Source organism: Physella acuta, unplaced genomic scaffold, assembly GCF_028476545.2.
Source record: "Physella acuta isolate Inbredline_101_S28 unplaced genomic scaffold, ASM2847654v3 ptg000883l, whole genome shotgun sequence".
NCBI classification, from domain to species: Eukaryota; Metazoa; Mollusca; class Gastropoda; family Physidae; genus Physella; species Physella acuta.
Window position 1 is genome coordinate 374343 of NW_026732400.1, and position 21700 is coordinate 396042.

At 42.8% G+C, this 21700-nt stretch overlaps 1 protein-coding gene across 9 annotated transcripts in view; it reads right to left on the reverse strand.

Moving 5' to 3' along the window:
- LOC131952643 (sodium/calcium exchanger 3) overlaps positions 1–21700 on the reverse strand; it is a 158978-nt gene that overhangs the window by 61903 nt on the left and 75375 nt on the right. For all 9 annotated transcript variants that reach the window (XM_059315404.1, XM_059315403.1, XM_059315401.1 and 6 more), the window contains one exon: positions 9960–11828. In XM_059315404.1, coding sequence (XP_059171387.1) covers positions 9960–11728 — 1769 coding nt within the window. In that variant the 5' untranslated portion in view covers positions 11729–11828. The remainder of the gene's footprint in view (positions 1–9959; positions 11829–21700) is intronic.

A 21700-nucleotide genomic window follows, 5' to 3' on the forward strand; every position in this document is an offset into this window, starting at 1 on the left:
TGTTTTACCCTATGCCCTATACAAAGATCGACTTTGTGCATTAAAAAACAAAATGCCGGTGAAATATTCTAGCATAATAAAACTAAAAACAAAACACCAGATGAATATAGATCTAGAGGAGCACACAGCATACATCATACAACATACATCAGGCTGACAGCCCCATAAAACACAACAACAGGTTGTATAGACAAGGACACTGGTCAGTTTGTTTACAGGTCGGCTAGTAGCAGGGTCAAGGTTATCCAGAGGTCAAGGCTAGGATTAGAATGGTTATGTATGGGACAGGTTAGAGTTGGGCTCGTTAGTGTAAAGATACGTTAGGATTAGGACACGTTCAGGTCATGACATGCTAGGGTTGGAAAACTTTAGGCTTAAGAAAGCCGATACTCTTAAAGTAAACAGACGGATGTGATTTATAAATTGGAGACTAGTCATCAAAAGAAAAATTGCATCGGGTACATCGTACATTAAAGCTAATTGCATTCATTAATCAAGCCTTGATCGGAATGAAAAACAAACTTCATTTTTCATCTTAAGGGGGCGCTAGTTGAGTAAAATATGTAGGGGCGCCAGCTTTGTCTAGAATCTTGAGGGTGCCGACTGAGCCACGAATCTGTAGGGACCCCAGATAGGAATCACTTTGATACCTTCCCTTTAGACAGCCAGAGAGGGGGGAGTCAGCTCAGTGTTGAGGCTTATTTTTTTATAAAACGAACTCAATCCGATTTTATAAATCCTTCCTTTCTATTTTTTTATGAAAATAACCGGAAATGGCTTTCAAATGTTAAAAGAAGTCTGGGTTCAATTAAAAAGATGAATCGCTAGAAAAACCAAGGGTTAAACCTCGTTACAATTTCAGAGGTCCACAGTCAGAACAATTTAAAATGATCTTCGCTGATTGAAATGTTTTTAAACATTATTTAAGTATAGACGGTGCCAGGACTGAATGGCAGACGGGTTAAGTTGGGTCGACCCAGGAACTCTAACATTAGATAAGGCAAGATATTGTTGACATTAATTTGTTTTCATATTCCCCCCCCCCCCCCAGCTGATGGCCGGAAAATGACGAGCGTCTGGCACTCTGAGTGGGGCCTCCTACGTCAGGCCAACGGTAACAACCTGCCTACGTTATCTAGGGGTACGTAGACTGTGTGGTACCTGCCTACGTTACAATAAGTGGAACCTGCCTACGTTAGGATTTGAGAACCTACATACGTTAGGCTTTGTGAACCTGCCTACGTTAGGATTTGAGAACCTACATACGTTAGGCTTTGTGAACCTGCCTACGTTAGGATATGTTAAACCTCCCTACGTTAGGCTGTGGAACCTGCCTACTTTAGACTATGTGGAACGTATCTTCCTTAGTCTAAGGAATCTGCCTATTTGAGGCTATTTGGAACCAACTAACGCCCCCTGGCCCGACACCCACACAGAATTCACATATGCAATAACATGAATATAAATCACTTATATGTAAACATCTATAAATTACTTACATGTACCCACCTACAAATCATCAATGGCCAAAACTACGCATGTACAGAAACACATGAACCATTCTTTAAAACGTTTTTTTCCCGTGTAAATCGTGATAGAAAATATAAAGCAGAGCAGCGATGATAAATAACCATTATGACGTCAACAGGTTGTTAATAATTACAGGGATATTGTTGTTGCTGTGAGGGGGGGGGGAGTTGATGTAAAGTGGGAGGGGATTTGGGTGGGGCGTTGACTTCCTGACATTTGGTGTAGGCTAGCAGAAGATGGACGAGCTAATAGTTGCCAGAGCTCCCTGGCTAGTGAAGTCAACTGAATTATAATGCCGTCCAAACTGGGATAACTCTGAATTTACAAGGCGAGTTGCCGTATAACGATGAGATTATCGATCTCTAGTCTCTAGATAGGGGGCGCTCGTAAATTTCCTCTTTGGCCCCGCCACTGCTCACCTCGGCGGGCTTGCAGCACCGGAAGTTAAAAAATGAGCACTGCACGCGCTCACGGTGTGTTCGCGGCTTGGTTTTTTCGTGTCAAGGACAGGTTTAAAAACTCAACTTTAACCCTAAAACTAACCCTGACAGGTTTAAAAACTCAACTTTGACCCTAAAACTAACCCTGCTAGCATCTTGGACGGTAGCACGCTTTAAATCTTGGAAAAAATAGTTTTCAGGTTTTTGTTTTCCGACAGGCTTTTTCGTATTTAATTTTTGTTTTCCGACAGGCTTTTTCGTATTTAATTTTTTTTTCGACAGGCGTTTTCGTATTTAATTTTTTTTTCGACAGGCGTTTTCGTATTTTATTTTTCATGGCATGTTTGTTTTGATCAAAACAAAGGTACGATAGTTCTGTCCTTTTCATTATAGGAGAATTTGAACTTTGTATGGTACCGAAACTGATGGCTGAATGCACAACATCAGATTTCCATCTTGTCTATCTACAACATCAGATCACCATGATGCCAATCTACAACATCAGATCACCATGTTGCCAATCTACAACATCAGATCACCATGTTGCCAATCTACAACATCAGATCACCATGTTGCCAATCTACAACATCAGATTTCCATCTTGTCTATCTACAACATCAGATCACCATGTTGCCAATCAACAACATCAGATCACCATGTTGCCAATCTACAACATCAGATTTCCATCTTGTCTATCTACAACATCAGATCACCATGTTGCCAATCAACAACATCAGATCACCATGTTGCCAATCTACAACATCAGATCACCATGTTGCCAATCTACAACATCAGATTTCCATCTTGTCTATCTACAACATCAGATAATCATGTTGCCGTAGCTGTGCCCACACCACTATCACCGTAAATCTCCACACAAACAATCACCTGGCCAATGTCTCCCAACTGATTCACCACGGTATTCCACGACCCCCCGATTGGCTGCCCTTGATAACCTTGCAGCTGCTACGGTTCTGAAGCCGGCTGGCACTGATAAGAATTGGTGTATTTGACAACAAAACCGGTAGCCGGAAAACGTTGGGACGTGGACTGGTGTAGTAATTGCCAGTGCCGGAGTTAGCGGCTGGACCGAAACAAATTTGTATGTGAGTCCAGAGCACCCCCCCCCCCTCCATCTGAAATTCAAAAAGTTTTTTTTTTTTGCTGACGATCAATAAATAGAAATAGAATTGGATTCTTATCAGACCCAGGCACGACAATACCGTATCGCAAGGAATTTTTTGCCGGGCTCTGCTGCGTCTGATTAGCCAGATGAGGCCGTGAGGGTTTAAGGCCAGAGCTGATCTGATAATGTATCGATCACAGCCGATAATTGAACGCCATACTGACAACTGAAAATTTTCGCGTTGTTTCTTTTATCGAGGTCTAAATCATTGAGACCCGTAGCTTAACCTTTGTCCAAAAACATTGAGACCCGTACCTTGACTATTGTCCAAAAACATTGAGACCCGTACCTTGACTATTGTCCAAAAACATTGAGACCCGTACCTTGACTATTGTCCAAAAACATTGAGACCCGTACCTTGACTATTGTCCAAAAACATTGAGACCCGTACCTTGACTATTGTCTAAACCATTGAGACCCGTACCTTGACTATTGTCTAAACCATTGAGACCCGTACCTTGACTATTGTCCAAAACAAATAGTCCATATAGGTCAATTACTCTCACTAAGTAAACTGTCCAGTCATATCTCCGGGATGTGAAAACACATAAACGTGATGAGATCCCCCTCCCCACCATCATGACGCTGGGGTTGGGTGCAACGCAATTCATTAAGTGACTTGAGTGTATTAATTGCTGCCGGCCATGTTTGTCTTGTCTACGATCCAAACAAAAAAAAGTAGTCCAAGCTGCACTCTGTCATGGTATAGTATCACTCCACGCACTACTTTTTGTTTCAATACTCGGTCAACTCCCACCCGCGGGTGTAACCACGCCCACGCCAGTTATGCAATCATAATTAACCTACTAGTGTAGAGTTTCTCGTCCATTCGGCACATTTATCGTTTCACGTCTGATCGAACCAGCCTCGCTCGACTTGCTGGCATCATAAGCCCAGCACGTCATCACCCACGTCACAACATCCAAAGAAAAACATTGCCTCAATTAACTCCAATGAATTGGGTTTTTTTTTCTCCTTGATTTCTGGGGTACGTACAAGCTAATTGATCCCATTCCCTGTGAGACAGGGACCCTGACAGGGAGTCGGGCCATCCGCAGGTGGAAGGCACGTACCCAATCAGACTTGAGGCTCGCGCATTGGTACTCACGCCCGGGCGGGATTTTCTACCCATAATCCTCGGCCCGTCCATGGTGGACCAGGTACTAGCCATCTCTTATCTGCCCGGGCACCGAGAAGGGCATTAGGAAATTGGAGACCCGTTCTCTGAGACTGAATGGCGTTGTTTGGCTGCTCAGCTTCGTTGAGCAGACGTACGAGCTATAAATAGCGACACTGTCTGGGGGCGTGTTTGGTGAGTACGTATAGCCCTGTCCATGTCAGACTCAAGGATAAAGTGAACACAATCTGCCTTTGGTTGGAATGGGAGAAAAAATTGTTTGTGTTACAACTGCTTTGTTTTTATTTTAATTACTTGATGTAATTTATCTTTGACAGTTCATATTTCACTTCAATACTATACACATTACGTTGCCAGTACCAAACGTATAAAACTTGCTTTAAATTTACCACTTTTAGTTTTGCTGTATGTCAGGGTGTGGTCGAACATCAAAAACTGACCCACTGTACCTGGGGTGATTTGGGGGCGAGTTTTTATTCTTAGCTCAATAAAGTTAACCCAATACCAATTTGGTTTGGAACCATTTAATTTAAAACACGTGCATTTTAAAATGGATGTTTCTTTCATGAAATTAATTTCGCTAGCAAAAAAAAAAGACCAACTTGTAATCTACAGGACGTATGTTCAACATGACGTGTTTGTACTATGCTCTACAGGACATGTTTGTAGTATGTTCTACAGAACATGTTTGTACTATGCTCTACAGGACATGTTTGTAGTATGTTCTACAGAACATGTTTGTACTATGCTCTACAGGACATGTTTGTAGTATGTTCTACAGAACATGTTTGTAGTATGTTCTACAGAACATGTTTGTAGTATGTTCTACAGAACATGTTTGTAGCTACGCCGCGTGTGCTCATAGCTTGAGACGACGTTGAGTAGCCACGTGTGTTTGTGTACTGCCGCAATCTAATCAATCTCTTACACGGCCGCCATCTTGTTGCTTTTTTTAACCATGTGTTTACATGTCTAATTGTAGCTTTTCTGCCATGTGGTCTTACAGGTCTGGTATGTGGTCTAACAAGACCTGTCTGGTATGTTGTCTAACAAGACCTGTCTGCTATGTGGTCTAACAAGACATTTCTTGTATGTGGTCTAACATGACCTAACTGGTATGTGGTCCTACATGACCTTTCTAGTATGTGGTGTGGTCTAACATGACCTTTCTGCCATGTGGTCTAACAAGACCTTTCTAGTATGTGGTCCTACATGACCTTCCTAGTATGTGGTCCTACATGACCTTTCTGGTATGTGGTCTAATAAGACCTTTCTGGTATGTGGTCCTACATAACCTTTCTGGTATGTGGTCTAACATGACTTTTCTGGTATGTGGTCTAACATGAACCTTCTGGCTGCTTTAATGAGCCCAAGTCTCCACCAACACCGGCTATAAAAACCACCTATCCCCACCCCAGGGGCACCAATCTGATAGTCCTAGAGTTGTATTTTTTAAAGAAATCAAACACGGCAAAAAGTCGATAATGACGTCACGCCTGGGCCCAGAAGCTCTTAAGTCCTTCCGGTCTGACCAGTTCGATACCTAATTAGTGATGTTATCTATCAATGATTAGTTGGAGCTTAAGATCGCGGATACATCAGAACTGGAGAGAAGGATACAGAAAGAGATTGTAGAAGTAGGCGAAAAATAAAACGTACAATTCTTTGTGCATACACACACACTCACACAGATATATATATATATATATATATATATATATATATATATATATATATATATATATATATATATATATATATATATATATATATATATATATATATATGCACATACATTTCTCAAAAAAAATAATTCCAAACACCATATACTCTTACAAACAGACGCAAGAAATAAAAAAAGACAATGAGGTTCCCCCGCCACCCATCCCCACCAACCGACACCAGACGTAAAGAAAAGCCCATAATTCACTTGTATAAGAGCAGTTAAACCCAGTGACCATTTCCGGAGAAGTATTTGATTGGCTGAGCTATTGTAACTTCACTAGGCCCAATAAAATATGATGATAGAAATGACACTTCAGATTACATTTTTTACCGCGTTTTCAATTTGTAACTCATTTCAACCAACAAAAGCCCAATGAAATGAACGGTATGCTGGCTAGAATGTCCAGTAGAATTAAATTTGGTCATTGCCAATTGCTCGCTGAGAGGCGAAATAACTTAATTTCATTGTGAAGTTACCAGCTATCTATTACAACCGTGTTCCCCTCTACCAGCTATCTATTACAGCCGTGTTCCCCTCTCCCAGCTATGTATTACAGCCGTGTTCCCCTCTACCAGCTATGTATTACAGCCGTGTTCCCCTCTACCAGCTATGTATTACAGCCGTGTTCCCCTCTACCAGCTATGTATTACAGCCGTGTTCCCCTCTACCAGCTATCTATTACAGCCGTGTTCCCCTCTACCAGCTATGTATTACAGCCGTGTTCCCCTCTACCAGCTATGAATTACAGCCGTGTTCCCCTCTCCCAGCTATGTATTACAGCCGTGTTCCCCTCTACCAGCTATGTATTACAGCCGTGTTCCCCTCTCCCAGCTATGTATTACAGCCGTGTTCCCCTCTACCAGCTATGTATTACAGCCGTGTTCCCCTCTCCCAGCTATGTATTACAGCCGTGTTCCCCTCTACCAGCTATGAATTACAGCCGTGTTCCCCTCTACCAGCTATGTATTACAGCCGTGTTCCCCTCTACCAGCTATCTATTACAGCCGTGTTCCCCTCTACAAGCTATGTATTACAGCCGTGTTCCCCTCTACCAGCTATCTATTACAGCCGTGTTCCCCTCTACCAGCTATGTATTACAGCCGTGTTCCCCTCTACCAGCTATCTATTACAGCCGTGTTCCCCTCTACCAGCTATGTATTACAGCCGTGTTCCCCTCTACCAGCTATGTATTACAGCCGTGTTCCCCTCTACCAGCTATCTATTACAGCCGTGTTCCCCTCTACCAGCTATGTATTACAGCCGTGTTCCCCTCTACCAGCTATGTATTACAGCTGTGTTCCCCATTACCAGCTATGTATTACAGCCGTGTTCCCCTCTACCAGCTATCTATTACAGCCGTGTTCCCCTCTACCAGCTATGTATTACAGCCGTGTTCCCCTCTACCAGCTATGAATTACAGCCGTGTTCCCCTCTACCAGCTATCTATTACAGCCGTGTTCCCCTCTCCCAGCTATGTATTACAGCCGTGTTCCCCTCTACCAGCTATCTATTACAGCCGTGTTCCCCTCTACCAGCTATGTATTACAGCCGTGTTCCCCTCTACCAGCTATGTATTACAGCCGTGTTCCCCTCTCCCAGCTATCTATTACAGCCGTGTTCCCCTCTACCAGCTATCTATTACAGCCGTGTTCCCCTCTACCAGCTATGTGTTACAGCCGTGTTCCCCTCTACCAGCTATGTATTACAGCCGTGTTCCCCTCTCCCAGCTATCTATTACAGCCGTGTTCCCTTCTACCAGCTATGTATTACAGCCGTGTTCCCCTCTACCAGCTATTAATTACAGCCGTGTTCCCCTCTACCAGCTATCTATTACAGCCGTGTTCCCCTCTCCCAGCTATGTATTACAGCCGTGTTCCCCTCTACCAGCTATGTATTACAGCCGTGTTCCCCTCTACCAGCTATGTATTACAGCCGTGTTCCCCTCTACCAGCTATGTATTACAGCCGTGTTCCCCTCTACCAGCTATGTATTACAGCCGTGTTCCCCTCTCCCAGCTATGTATTACAGCCGTGTTCCCCTCTACCAGCTATGAATTACAGCCGTGTTCCCCTCTACCAGCTATCTATTACAGCCGTGTTCCCCTCTACCAGCTATGTGTTACAGCCGTGTTCCCCTCTACCAGCTATGTATTACAGCCGTGTTCCCCTCTACCAGCTATTAATTACAGCCGTGTTCCCCTCTACCAGCTATGTATTACAGCCGTGTTCCCCTCTACCAGCTATCTATTACAGCCGTGTTCCCCTCTACCAGCTATGTATTACAGCCGTGTTCCCCTCTACCAGCTATGTATTACAGCCGTGTTCCCCTCTACCAGCTATGTATTACAGCCGTGTTCCCCTCTACCAGCTATGAATTACAGCCGTGTTCCCCTCTCCCAGCTATGTATTACAGCCGTGTTCCCCTCTACCAGCTATGTATTACAGCCGTGTTCCCCTCTACCAGCTATCTATTACAGCCGTGTTCCCCTCTACCAGCTATGTATTACAGCCGTGTTCCCCTCTACCAGCTATGTATTACAGCCGTGTTCCCCTCTACAGCTATCTATTACAGCCGTGTTCCCCTCTACCAGCTATTAATTACAGCCGTGTTCCCCTCTACCAGCTATCTATTACAGCCGTGTTCCCCTCTACCAGCTATGTATTACAGCCGTGTTCCCCTCTCCCAGCTATCTATTACAGCCGTGTTCCCTTCTACCAGCTATGTATTACAGCCGTGTTCCCCTCTCCCAGCTATCTATTACAGCCGTGTTCCCTTCTACCAGCTATCTATTACAGCCGTGTTCCCCTCTACCAGCTATCTATTACAGCCGTGTTCCCTTCTACCAGCTATCTATTACAGCCGTGTTCCCCTCTACCAGCTATGTATTACAGCCGTGTTCCCCTCTACCAGCTATCTATTACAGCCGTGTTCCCTTCTACCAGCTATGTATTACAGCCGTGTTCCCCTCTACCAGCTATTAATTACAGCCGTGTTCCCCTCTACCAGCTATGTATTACAGCCGTGTTCCCCTCTACCAGCTATGTATTACAGCTACCTCTATATACCAGCACTATTTATTCTGTACCAGCATATTGTCTTCTCAACTCTTTCTCAGCTATCGATTTCTATTATCGCATGCATAATAGCCGTCCCTGCCCCTAGTATTTCGTTCGTCAAACGAAACTTTCTACTTTGGTTAGCTCTGGGGGTACCCAGCGACATAAACTGGGAACCTTTGTTTCTCATGACCTTTATGTAGGTCTGGGTCCCTCACCACACATTAGGAACTTCGTATCTCATGACCTTTATGTAGGTCTGGGTCCCTCACCACATACTGGGAACCTTTGTATCTCATGACCTTTATGTAGGTCTGGGTCCCTCACCACACATTAGGAACTTCGTATCTCATAAAATAAAGTTTTGATCAGTTCTCAAAATGAGCGTTGAAATTACATTTCAAAGTTGGATTGGAAATCAAGTGTAAAAAATAATACACCGTTCAAGTAAAATAAAAAAAAATAACAAAGACGATGAGAGAAATACAGTCCCAAGTTAATGTAGTGATATGTTTGTACCGGTGTGGTTAATGTAAACACAACTCACCAAATTAAATAAACACAACAAAACCTACCCACTCTACTAAACACAACAAAACCTACCCAATCCACTAAACAAACACGACAACATCTACCCACTCTACTAAACACAAAAAAACCTACCCAATCCACTAAACAAACACGACATCATCTACCCACTCTACTAAACAAACACGACAACATCTACCCACTCTACTAAACAAACACGACAACATCTACCCACTCTACTAAACAAACACGACATCATCTACCCACTCTACTAAACAAACACGACAACATCTACCCACTCTACTAAACACGTCAACATCTACTCACTCTACTACATACGACAACATGTACTCACTCAGCGATGTCGTTATCAAAGACGAGCTCCTGCCCCACCACCGTGTAGTCTTTGCCTGTTGTCGCCGTCCCGTCCACTGTAAAATACGGAACCCGAACCCGGCCACGCGCCCCGGACGAGCGGATGACCTTGACCTCCACTTCCCCGACGCTCTCGCTGACCGTCATCTCGGGCACCTCGAAGTGGAAGACGCCCGGGTGGTCGTCGTCCAGTATCATGACCGTGGCGGTGAAGGGCGTCACCAGCACGATGTTGTCCGGGCCGCTCAGGTACTCGCCCTCACGCGGCCCTGTGATCCTGGGGTTGGACAGGTGCACGTAGAAGTGCTCGTCCTCCTCGAACACGTCATCGTCCAGGATGACGATCTCAAACTGCCGGTGTTTCTCCTGGGGCTGGAAGACCAACGTGCCGCTGACCCCGATGTAGTCAGCCCCATCGGAAGCCGTGCCATCTTCTGTACGGTAATCCACGTGAACCGCCCTTGACATGTCCCCGCCTTCCCTTGTCACCGTAACATTGAAGTGACCCACGTTCTCCATGACTGTGTAGTGACCCGGGTCAAAAAACACCTTCGCCACGTTGTCCTCAATTTCACCGGAAGGTGACGCAGGTGCGACGGTTGATTTTTCTTTTTTGGCTTTTTTTATGACGTTCCCCCCGCCTGTGAGTAGCCTAGTAGCCTGGATTCGATAAAAGGCTCTTGACTTAGGCCCTTTATTGACCGCCTCATACTCGGCCATCTCCTCTAAAGTCTTCATATCCAGATGCGGGTTCTTCTTCCTCAGCTGGCGCAGGATCTCGATAAAATCATGCCGGTGCGCTTCAAACTCTCTCACCGACTCGCCCCCCGTGAGTAGTCCGGTAAAGTCTTCCGGTTTTCCGTCAACGCCGGTCTCCATGTCATGGGGGTTGACGGTGTTGGTGATGGCCGTCTTGCTGGTTTTGGTGGCGGTGTACTTCTTGGAGAGGAATCGGTTGACGAAGATCTTGGTATCCGCGATGTACGCCGTCAGGACGGTGAGGGGGAAGAAGATAAACGTCAGCACGGCCTCCCAGATCTCCACGATGCCGTGGGAGGATATAGCCAGGATAAAGTACAGCCACAGGTAAGCGAATATACTCCATGTTGCAGTGATAAAGAAAACGCGCAGGTGTTTGATTTTTCGGACTTCCCCTCTGGGGATGACATAGACACAAATGGCGATGATAATGAAGAGGTTGAAGGCCGCGCTGCCAACGATAGTGCCAGGTCCAAGCTCGCCGGCGTTGAACTCGTTGCCGCAGACTTCAATGATGGACAGCAGAATTTCTGGCGCGGAAGAACCCAGTGCCATAAGAGTTAGGTTCGAAACCGTTTCGTTCCATATTCTAACGTTGACGATCTGCTTGGTCCCGTCGTTTTTTTTAATCACGACTTCCTTTTCTTTGGAGGTGATGACCTCTATGGCGGCCATGAACCTGTCCGCGATGATGGAGACCCCCAGGAACAGGTAGATGAGCACGACCATGTACACCGTCGCCCTGGCCGCCACATCCCCCACGGCCAGGTTGCCCTGGGGTAGCCACATTGGCACCAGTAGTCCCTCCTTACACGGGGACGCCTCACGACTGCATGTGTTGTTCTCTGGTTCCGTGAAGTTCCCCTTCGGTTCCTGGCTGCCAGCGGCGTCCGACATCTCAAGGACTGCGGTGACGCAGAGCACGAGAAGCGCCATCTGCCGGCAGAGCCGCATGAGCGTGGCCCACGGGGCGGTGAGTGCAGGCAACATCGTCAAGATGACCAGTGGTCAGCTCAAACTAGTTCTTCTAGCGGTGTCTGCTTCGTCCACCTGGACAGGTATCAGCTCTCCATCTTGTTCTCTACAGCATCTGCAGAGAGAGAATAGAGGCGTTAAGTCTGACACTAACATGTAACACTAACATTCAACTAGAGGCGTTAACACTAACATTTAACACTAACATTCAACTAGAAGGGAAATGTGCTTAATTCCCTGGAAAATCTGTAAACTTGAGAAAATGTTTAATTCAAAATGAGCTAAATTTACTGCAAATAAGTTGACAAATCCATAATTGATATACCTAACCTATATTGGATATTTCCCCTTTGTGCCAAATTCCAGCCAGTATTTTGGAACCCTCAGGCAAGAAAACAAAACAAGGAAATCACCCCAAGCCGGCCTAAGCAATCGATTGACCAGGCATGTCAGCCTGCTACAAGCCACCATAACTCTTATTTCATTGCTCCGGTCACGTGATGGCATAACTAATCAAACTGCTTGTTATTTTTTTCCCGATGTTTTAACTGAAGGGGTTCTACATTAATGAAACATCGTCCATTTTCTCGTAACGATAATTGCATGTCACGGAAACCTAATCCGAGGAGCTTTCAAGCTCCACAAAAATTTCAACAACAGCCAGAGTTTGGTGGGGCAGCAAGGTTATCTGTTCACTTATTTGTGTTTTTTGGTTTGACGTAACATTATCTATTCGTTAATTTGGTGTCTTTTGGCTGGCCAGTTACAATATCTATTTAATAATGTGTATTTGGTAGCAAATGTGTGTATTTCGGTGGGACTGTAACATTATCTATTTAATCATTTGTGTATTTTTAGTGTGTCTTTCATCTTTAGGAGCCACAAGAAATCTATTGTCTGTGAGCCAGGTCTCTATGACTATTGTCTAAACATTTCGTCCACACAGCTAAATTATCGATTCAATAATTGCTGGATCGCGTTTAAAATTTCGATCAACAAATGGATTTACAAGCGTGTATCATGTGTCCGTATTTCAGTGGCCTTGAATACGATATTATTTTATAAACGTCCATGAGCAGATAACTCGATAGAGGCAGACACGACCGACGTGCACTCGATTATCTGCTCGTGACGTCATTCATTATTTATCGTTGACCGTCATCTGTCATGATGATGATGGTGTTTTAGCCTGAATGGCATTTGGAGACATGGTATATAGAGAGGAATGGCATTTAGAGACATGGTATATAGAGAAGAATGGCATTTAGAGAAATGGCATTTAGAGACATGGTGTTTAGAGACATGGCATTTAGAGACATGGCATTTAGAGACATGGTGTTTAGAGACATGGCATTTAGAGACATGGTGTTTAGAGACATGGCATTTAGAGACATGGTGTTTAGAGACATGGTGTTTAGAGACATGGCATTTAGAGACATGGTGTTTAGAGACATGGCATTTAGGGGCATGGTGTTTAGAGACATGGCATTTAGAGACATGGTGTTTAGAGACATGGTGTTTAGAGACATGGCATTTAGAGACATGGTGTTTAGAGACATGGTGTTTAGAGACATGGTGTTTAGCCTGTGGTAATTTTTTGTATCAATGTCCGTAGTTGACCATGGCCAATTGTCATACCGAAACAGTAAGCTAAGTAATGATCCACGTGATTCAGCTAGATAATGATCATCATGAAACAGCTAGATAATGATCATCATGAAACAGCTAGATAATGATCATCATGTAACAGCTAGATAATGATCATCATGAAACAGCTATATAATGATCATCATGAAACAGCTAGATAATGATCATCGTGAAACAGCTAGATAATGATCATCATGAAGCAGCTAGATAATGATCATCATGAAAAAGCTAGATAATGATCATCATGAAACAGCTAGATAATGATCATCATGAAACAGCTAGATAATGATCATCATGAAACAGCTAGATAATGATCATCATGAAACAGCTAGATAATGATCATCTTGATACAGCTAGATAATGATCATCATGAAACAGCTAGATAATGATCCTCATAAAACAGCTAGATAATGATCATCATGAAACAAGAGGATAATGAAAAAGAAGGCTTTGACAACAATGCGCCGTTTAAAATGTTATTCAGATTACAGCATATCTCTGATAAGCGCAACACGTGAGAAAAGTGATCATCCATTCTATAAATACAATTTCTACTGTATTTCGGCTCAAGTATTGAAAGCATATTATCATCCAGCCCATCTCGACTTCCCATTGGTTGAATTACAAAGAGGAGACTTGATAAATCAAAGACTAGAACCCTTTGTTCCACATGGATCAAAGCGGAACTCTCCAATGGACGAGCGTCAGCTGACGTCACACAGACAAGCGGGAGTTCAGATCGAGGTCGTGTCATGTGACATGAATGAACGATGTGCTGCGCGCCAAAAGCGGTCTCCGAACGGTCGAGTACCCCTATCAGTTATAGGAACAGCAGGCGACTGTTGATGAACAGCGGGCGACAGCTGATCAGCGGTCATGTCCAGCACACAAAAAAAACAGCCCGTTGATCAGTCGTTCCTAAGTGTTAACAATATGGTTTAACAACAAATCTTTTAAATACCTCGCTGTCCTTTTATACTCATCGTATTCTCAATCACATCATACACACGCACACACACAAACCCACAACCACCTTACCCCCCCCCATACACAGCTCAAAATACCGTTATATTTTTATTTTTCAATGGACAGCCCTGATGTCACCGCCTCCCCCCCCCCCCCCATACACAGCTCAAAATACCGTTATATCTTTATTTTTCAATGAACAGCCTCCCTCCCCCCCCCGTCCCCCACCCATCCCTCAAAATACGGTTATATTTTTATTTTTCAATGAACAGCCCTGAAGTCACCGCCTCCCCAGGGACCCGAATTTCCATCCAGGCAATTATTTACACTTGTGGCAGCCATTAAGCGACAGCCGATAGTTATAATCCAGCCACTTCCTGGAAACTACAGAGACAGCTAGTGGTGCAGGGGGGGGGGAGTGGATGGAGTGTGTTGGGGGAGGAAGTGGATGGTGGTGGAGGGAGAAGTGGATGGAGTGTGGTGGAGGGAGAAGTGGATGGAGTGTGGTGGGGGGAGTGGATGGAGTGTGGTGGATAGAGGTGGTGGGAGTGTGGTGGAGGAGAAGTGGATGGAGTGTGGTAGGGGGAGAAGTGGATGGAGTGTTGTGGGGGGAGAACTGGATGGAGTGGTGGGGGGAGAACTGGATGGAGTGTGGTGGGGGGAGTGGATGGAGTGTGGTGGGGGGAGAAGTGGATGGAGTGTGGTGGGGGGAGAACTGGATGGAGTGTGGTGGGGGGAGAGTGGATGGAGTGTGGTGGGGGGAGAAGTGGATGGAGTGTGGTGGGGGGAGAAGTGGATAGAGTGTGGTGGGGGGAGAAGTGGATGGAGTGTGGTAGGGGGAGAAGTGGATGGAGTGTGGTGGGGGGAGAAGTGGATGGAGTGTGGTAGGGGGAGAAGTGGATGGAGTGTGGTGGGGGGAGAAGTGGATGGAGTGTAGTGGTGGGGGGAGAAGTGGATGGAATGTGGTGGGGGGAGAAGTGGATGGAGTGTGGTGGGGGGGAGAAGTGGATGGAGTGTGGTAGGGGGGGGGAGAAGTGGAGGGAGTGTGGTGGGGGGAGAAGTGGATTGAGTGTGGTGGGGGGAGAAGTGGATGGAGTGTGGTGGGGGGAGAGACGAGAGAGGTGGATAAAGTGGAAGAATGAAGATTGTTGGATGAAGAATGGATACGGTGAGAAATGCACAGAGAGTGGAGAAGAGAATTCTCTAGTTTTGAAGCTGCAAATTGGGGTTAAAGTTTTAAGGCAATTAACTAAACTAACGCTTCCTTCATGCGGCAAATTGTGTATACTTTGTGTATATGTTGTGTATATGTTGTGTATATGTTGTGTATATGTTGTGTATATGTTGTGTATATGTTGTGTATATGTTGTGTATATGTTGTGTATATGTTGTGTATATGTTGTGTATATGTTGTGTATATGATGTGTATATGTTGTGTGTATGTTGTGTATATGTTGTGTATATGTTGTGGCCATTTGACAGAGAATTTAACACACAACGTGTCTTACTGCTTGATCGACAATAGGAACCCTTTAATGTTAGCTAATGATAACTAATTAGCTAAGATTAATTACTTGACGTTTGTGAGTTACTTGAATAAGTGATAGTGTCCTATTTTAAAATGTGTTTCAAGAGGCTCTATATAGATTTTACAGGGTTTTAAATAATGCGATATTTTAAAGAATAATATAATTAAACAACATCGATATTTTATGTTATAATTAAAATACTCTAGAACTACTGATTTAGCCAATTTAATATTGAAAAATGGCGACGTTATAGTTTCGATTAATTTACACAGAAAAGCGTCTTTTTTAGTCATTTTTTCTGGATAGCGACTATTTTAGCCTTTTTTGCTCGATAACGACTATTTTAGTCATTTTATTTCCCCCATAAACCGAAGCGCGCTGTTAGATCTGCTGTAAATATTTACCAAGCTGAGTTATCTACTCCTGACGTGATTGTTCGGAGTTATGTCCCCGATGCACGCATCTCATTAAATATTGACATTATCCCAATCAAACCTGATCGATCGTCGTTAGTCCACGTGCTAGATCAATAACCCAATCAGTCGCTGGTTTAGTTTTGTTGGGTGGGTGGGGGAGGGGAAGGGAACGAGGGTGAAGGGTGTCGCTTTTCTCACCTTTTTATCAGTACCGTCCCGGTGTACCCCTGCCGTGTTGATCAAATCGATAACCGATCATCAGAGATCGATACTAACGTGGCCAGGGAATGTTTGGTTTTTATAGAATCAAACAGCGGCTTGATTAGGTTTCGTTCATAAAAGTTAACGTAGTCAACATAAGGGGAAGTAACAAATGCTATCAAATACAAGGGAAGACAACTCAAGCGGGGTGAAACTAAAGTATCTACGAGTGATCTCGTGAAATCGAATAACGAGATTTGGTCCGAACTCCCGAGTGGTAGGTCATTAAAATTCATCGTTTAAAAAAAAAGCAGAAACCAATTTGGCCAAACATTCCATCAATTTGAATCTATGTATGACGCCATGACCTCTCGCCAGATCCAAGAAAAGAGAACTCCGCTAGACATGAGCCTATCGGGACTCCGCCATTTCGTCGGTTCAGAATTCCTCTGGGTCATTTTACGTTTCGTATAATAAATTTCGGGCTCGATTTTTTCGGTGTTGTAAATCAATAAGACTAAAAGAGATCTGTGATATAAATAAAACACAAAGCTTTATCGCTATGAGAGATGACGTGGGGTTTTATTAAATGGTGACTGTGTGTCGTTGCGATTGTGTGTAGTGTGTAGGTCTGTGTGTCAGCTACAGGAACACCAATACACACATAGTTATATAGGTGTGTGTGTCAGCTAGTGAACCACCAAACAACAAACATACACACACACACACACACACATATATATATATATATATATATATATATATATATATATATATATATATATATATATATATATATGATATGTCTGTTAGTCAACAGGTAGAACACCAACACACGCTGTCAATACCGTTTTGTCGCCAACAGTTAACAATGTCAAATGTTAACACTAACATCGTAGGCTTGAGGACACATGGCTACTCTTGGCTTGAATGTTTCCACACCGGCTGGCTTTAGGGGACCACACGGTAACGACAACATGTACCTCATTACACAACATCACATCTATTCACAACACCCCCACCAACCCACCCAATTGCCTCTGTACAACACTTAAGAGACATCGTCCAACACATTTTTACTTTCATCCACATTGCATCCTAAGATACTTCCTAGGATAATACCATTCCAATTATAATTAGACAACCAACTTTTAAACAGAATCCCTTCCAACTATTTAAAAATAATCCAATCCAACTTTTATAAAGAATCCAATCCAAGTTTTAGCTAGAATCCCACCCACCTTTAAATAGAGTTCGCATGTCCACATCACTGATTTGTTCCAGTGGAGGATTATTTAATTCCCATCAAAATTACGGACATTTCTTTGGATACCCTTGCCGGGCTTCCCCCACCCCCGGGATAAGACGGAAGTAATTGAATATTGGCGGAACGACGTGCCTTGGTGTGTATATAGGCATGCCTTAATGCTCAAAAACATATTTATTTATTCTAATTAAAATGATAACAATGTTAGTTATTTGTTGTTGTTTTTTTTCAATTGCCTTTAGGATGTGACATTTAAATATATTTTTTTTAATCCTTATTAAATCAATTGTTAATTTTACTCTGTTATTTAGTAAATGTGACGGTAAGACTAAGGGGACAGTGTATGTATGTTTGTGTCTGTGTGCATTAGCGAATAATATGACTTTAGAACTGTAGGGTAGATATGGCTTTAATCTTTCAAAATCTGGCAATCAAAAACTTGTTCAGGTTAACGAATTACAATTATTTCACATTCGTACGACACCACAATTTATGTGTACAATCTTTGTATACTCTACAATCTCTGTGTACGCCACAATCTCTGTGTACAACACAGTCTGTGAACACCACAATCTCTGTGTACACCACAATATCTGTGTACACCACAATCTCTGTGTAGCCCACAATATCTGTGTACACCACAATCTCTGTGTACACCACAATCTCTGTGTACACCACAATCTCTGTGTACACCACAATCTCTACACCACAATCTCTGTGTACACCACAATCTCTGTGTACACCACGATCTATGTGTACACCACAATCTCTACACCACAATCTATGTGTACACCACAATCTCTGTGTACACCACAATCTATGTGTACAACACAGTCTGTGAACACCACAATCTCTGTGTACACCACAATATCTGTGTACACCACAATCTCTGTGTAGCCCACAATATCTGTGTACACCACAATCTCTGTGTACACCACAATCTCTGTGTACACCACAATCTCTGTGTACACCACAATCTCTGTGTACACCACAATCTCTGTGTACACCACAATCTCTGTGTACACCACAATCTCTACACCACAATCTCTGTGTACACCACAATCTCTGTGTACACCACGATCTCTGTGTACACCACAATCTCTACACCACAATCTATGTGTACACCACAATCTCTGTGTACACCACAATCTCTGTGTACAACACAGTCTGTGAACACCACAATCTCTGTGTACACCACAATATCTGTGTACACCACAATCTCTGTGTAGCCCACAATATCTGTGTACACCACAATCTCTGTGTACACCACAATCTCTGTGTACACCACAATCTCTGTGTACACCACAATCTCTACACCACAATCTCTGTGTACACCACAATCTCTGTGTACACCACGATCTCTGTGTACACCACAATCTCTACACCACAATCTATGTGTACACCACAATCTCTGTGTACACCACAATCTATGTGTACAACACAATCTCTACACCACAATCTCTGTGTACACCACAATCTCTACACCACAATCTATGTGTACACCACAATCTCTACACCACAATCTATGTGTACACCACAATCTCTACACCACAATCTCTGTGTACACCACAATCTCTACACCACAATCTCTGTGTACACCACAATCTCTACACCACAATCTCTGTGTACACCACAATCTCTACACCACAATCTCTGTGTACACCACAATCTCTACACCACAATCTCTGTGTACACCACAATCTCTGTGTACACCACAATCTCTGTGTATACCACAATCTCTACACAACAATCTCTGTGTACACCACAATATCTGTGTACACCACAATATCTGTGTACACAACAATCTCTGTGTACACCACAATATCTGTGTACACCACAATCTCTGTGTACACCACAATATCTGTGTACACCACAATATCTGTGTACACCACAATCTCTACACCACAATCTCTGTGTACATCACAATATCTGTGTACACCACAATCTCTACACCACAATATCTGTGTACACCACAATCTCTGTGTACACCACAATCTCTGTGTACACCACAATCTCTACACCACAATCTATGTGTACACCACAATCTCTGTGTACACCACAATCTCTGTGTACACCACAATCTCTGTGTACACCACAATCTCTACACCACAATCTCTGTGTACACCACAATATCTGTGTACACCACAATCTCTGTGTACACCACAATCTCTACACCACAATCTCTGTGTACACCACAATCTCTGTGTACACCACAATCTCTATGTACACCACAATCTCTGTGTACACCACAATCTCTGTGTACACCACGATCTCTGTGTACATCACAATCTCTACACCACAATCTATGTGTACACCACAATCTCTACACCACAATCTCTGTGTACACCACAATCTCTACACCACAATCTATGTGTACACCACAATCTCTGTGTACACCACAATCTCTGTGTACACCACAATCTATGTGTACACCACAATCTATGTGTACACCACAATCTCTACACCACAATATCTGTGTACACCACAATCTCTACACCACAATATCTGTGTACACCACAATCTCTACACCACAATATCTGTGTACACCACAATATCTGTGTACACCACAATCTCTACACCACAATATCTGTGTACACCACAATCTCTACACCACAATATCTGTGTACACCACAATATCTGTGTACACCAAAACTTCTTTCATCATCTCACTCCAAGTTCTGGTCACATTAAAACATGGAAACAATTGAGGTTTATGAGAATAAATGTATCAAGTGGAGAAAATCAATACTTCAATATCAACATAAAAATAGTTAGCTATTCATAGTTTTTAAATAAATTGCTTCAGAATATGTGCACAATATCATAGCATGTGTTTTCGAGTAGTAAAAAAATTGATTTTCTGAAAAGTTGTGTTCTAGTTGTCTAGTAATATAAAAAACAAAATCTACTTAGTTTATAAAGTTTTTTAAATGCTGGTTCTTTACTTTTTTTTCATATCTGAAACACTCATAAATTTGCGTCCGTTATATTCAATGTAGGAAAAGCTATACGAGATTGTAAAAATATTTTTTTCTATATAAACTCCATTTCGTTTGCAGGTTGGTAGACTTTCTTCGGGAGGGCAAATCCCTCCTTCCCCTAAGAGATGCCTGAAAGAAACTGTCCAGCACCGAAACATCAGCATCAGAAACAGCTAAGTCGAGTCTCTCCCCCCCCCCTCTGGTGGAAAACCGCGAGACCTACGGCGACAGGACAAAATATTCCAGACTTGACCGGACTGGCCATTTCTACGTGCTCGCAATTTTCTCCACACAACTCGCCAGTCACGTGACGAGATGGAGCCGTGCAGCTATGTACTCACTCCGTGATTGTGTTTGTGCTGTGGGTCAAGGTCACGTGCAGGCGTGACTCTACTCACGTTATGTTGGATGTCAAGCCAGAAATATCAAGTTCCGTTAGTGGAAAGTAATAGAGGGTATATAAATTTCAGTGTATATATATATATATATATATATATATATATATATATATATATATATATATATATATATATATATATATAAAGATATATATATATATATAAAGATATATATAAAGATATATATATATATATATATATATATATATATCTTTATATATATATATATATCTTTATATCTTTATATATATATATATATCTTTATATATATATATATATATATATATATATATATATATATATATATATATATATATATATATATATATATATATATATATATATATATATATATATATATATATATATATATATATATATTAATGTGTGCGAAGGGGCTGGCTGATTCAATTTACTGAGTTGATGAAATCTCGTAACAAGGGCCAGAACTCCAGGAGCCAGAGATCGATGAAGTTATTTGAGACGGGGTGCGGGGGGTTGGCGGGTTGACGGGGCTCAGATATTTAGTCCAGGGGTGAAATCAATGTGGGACGCTGGATCACGATTGACCACTAATTTAAA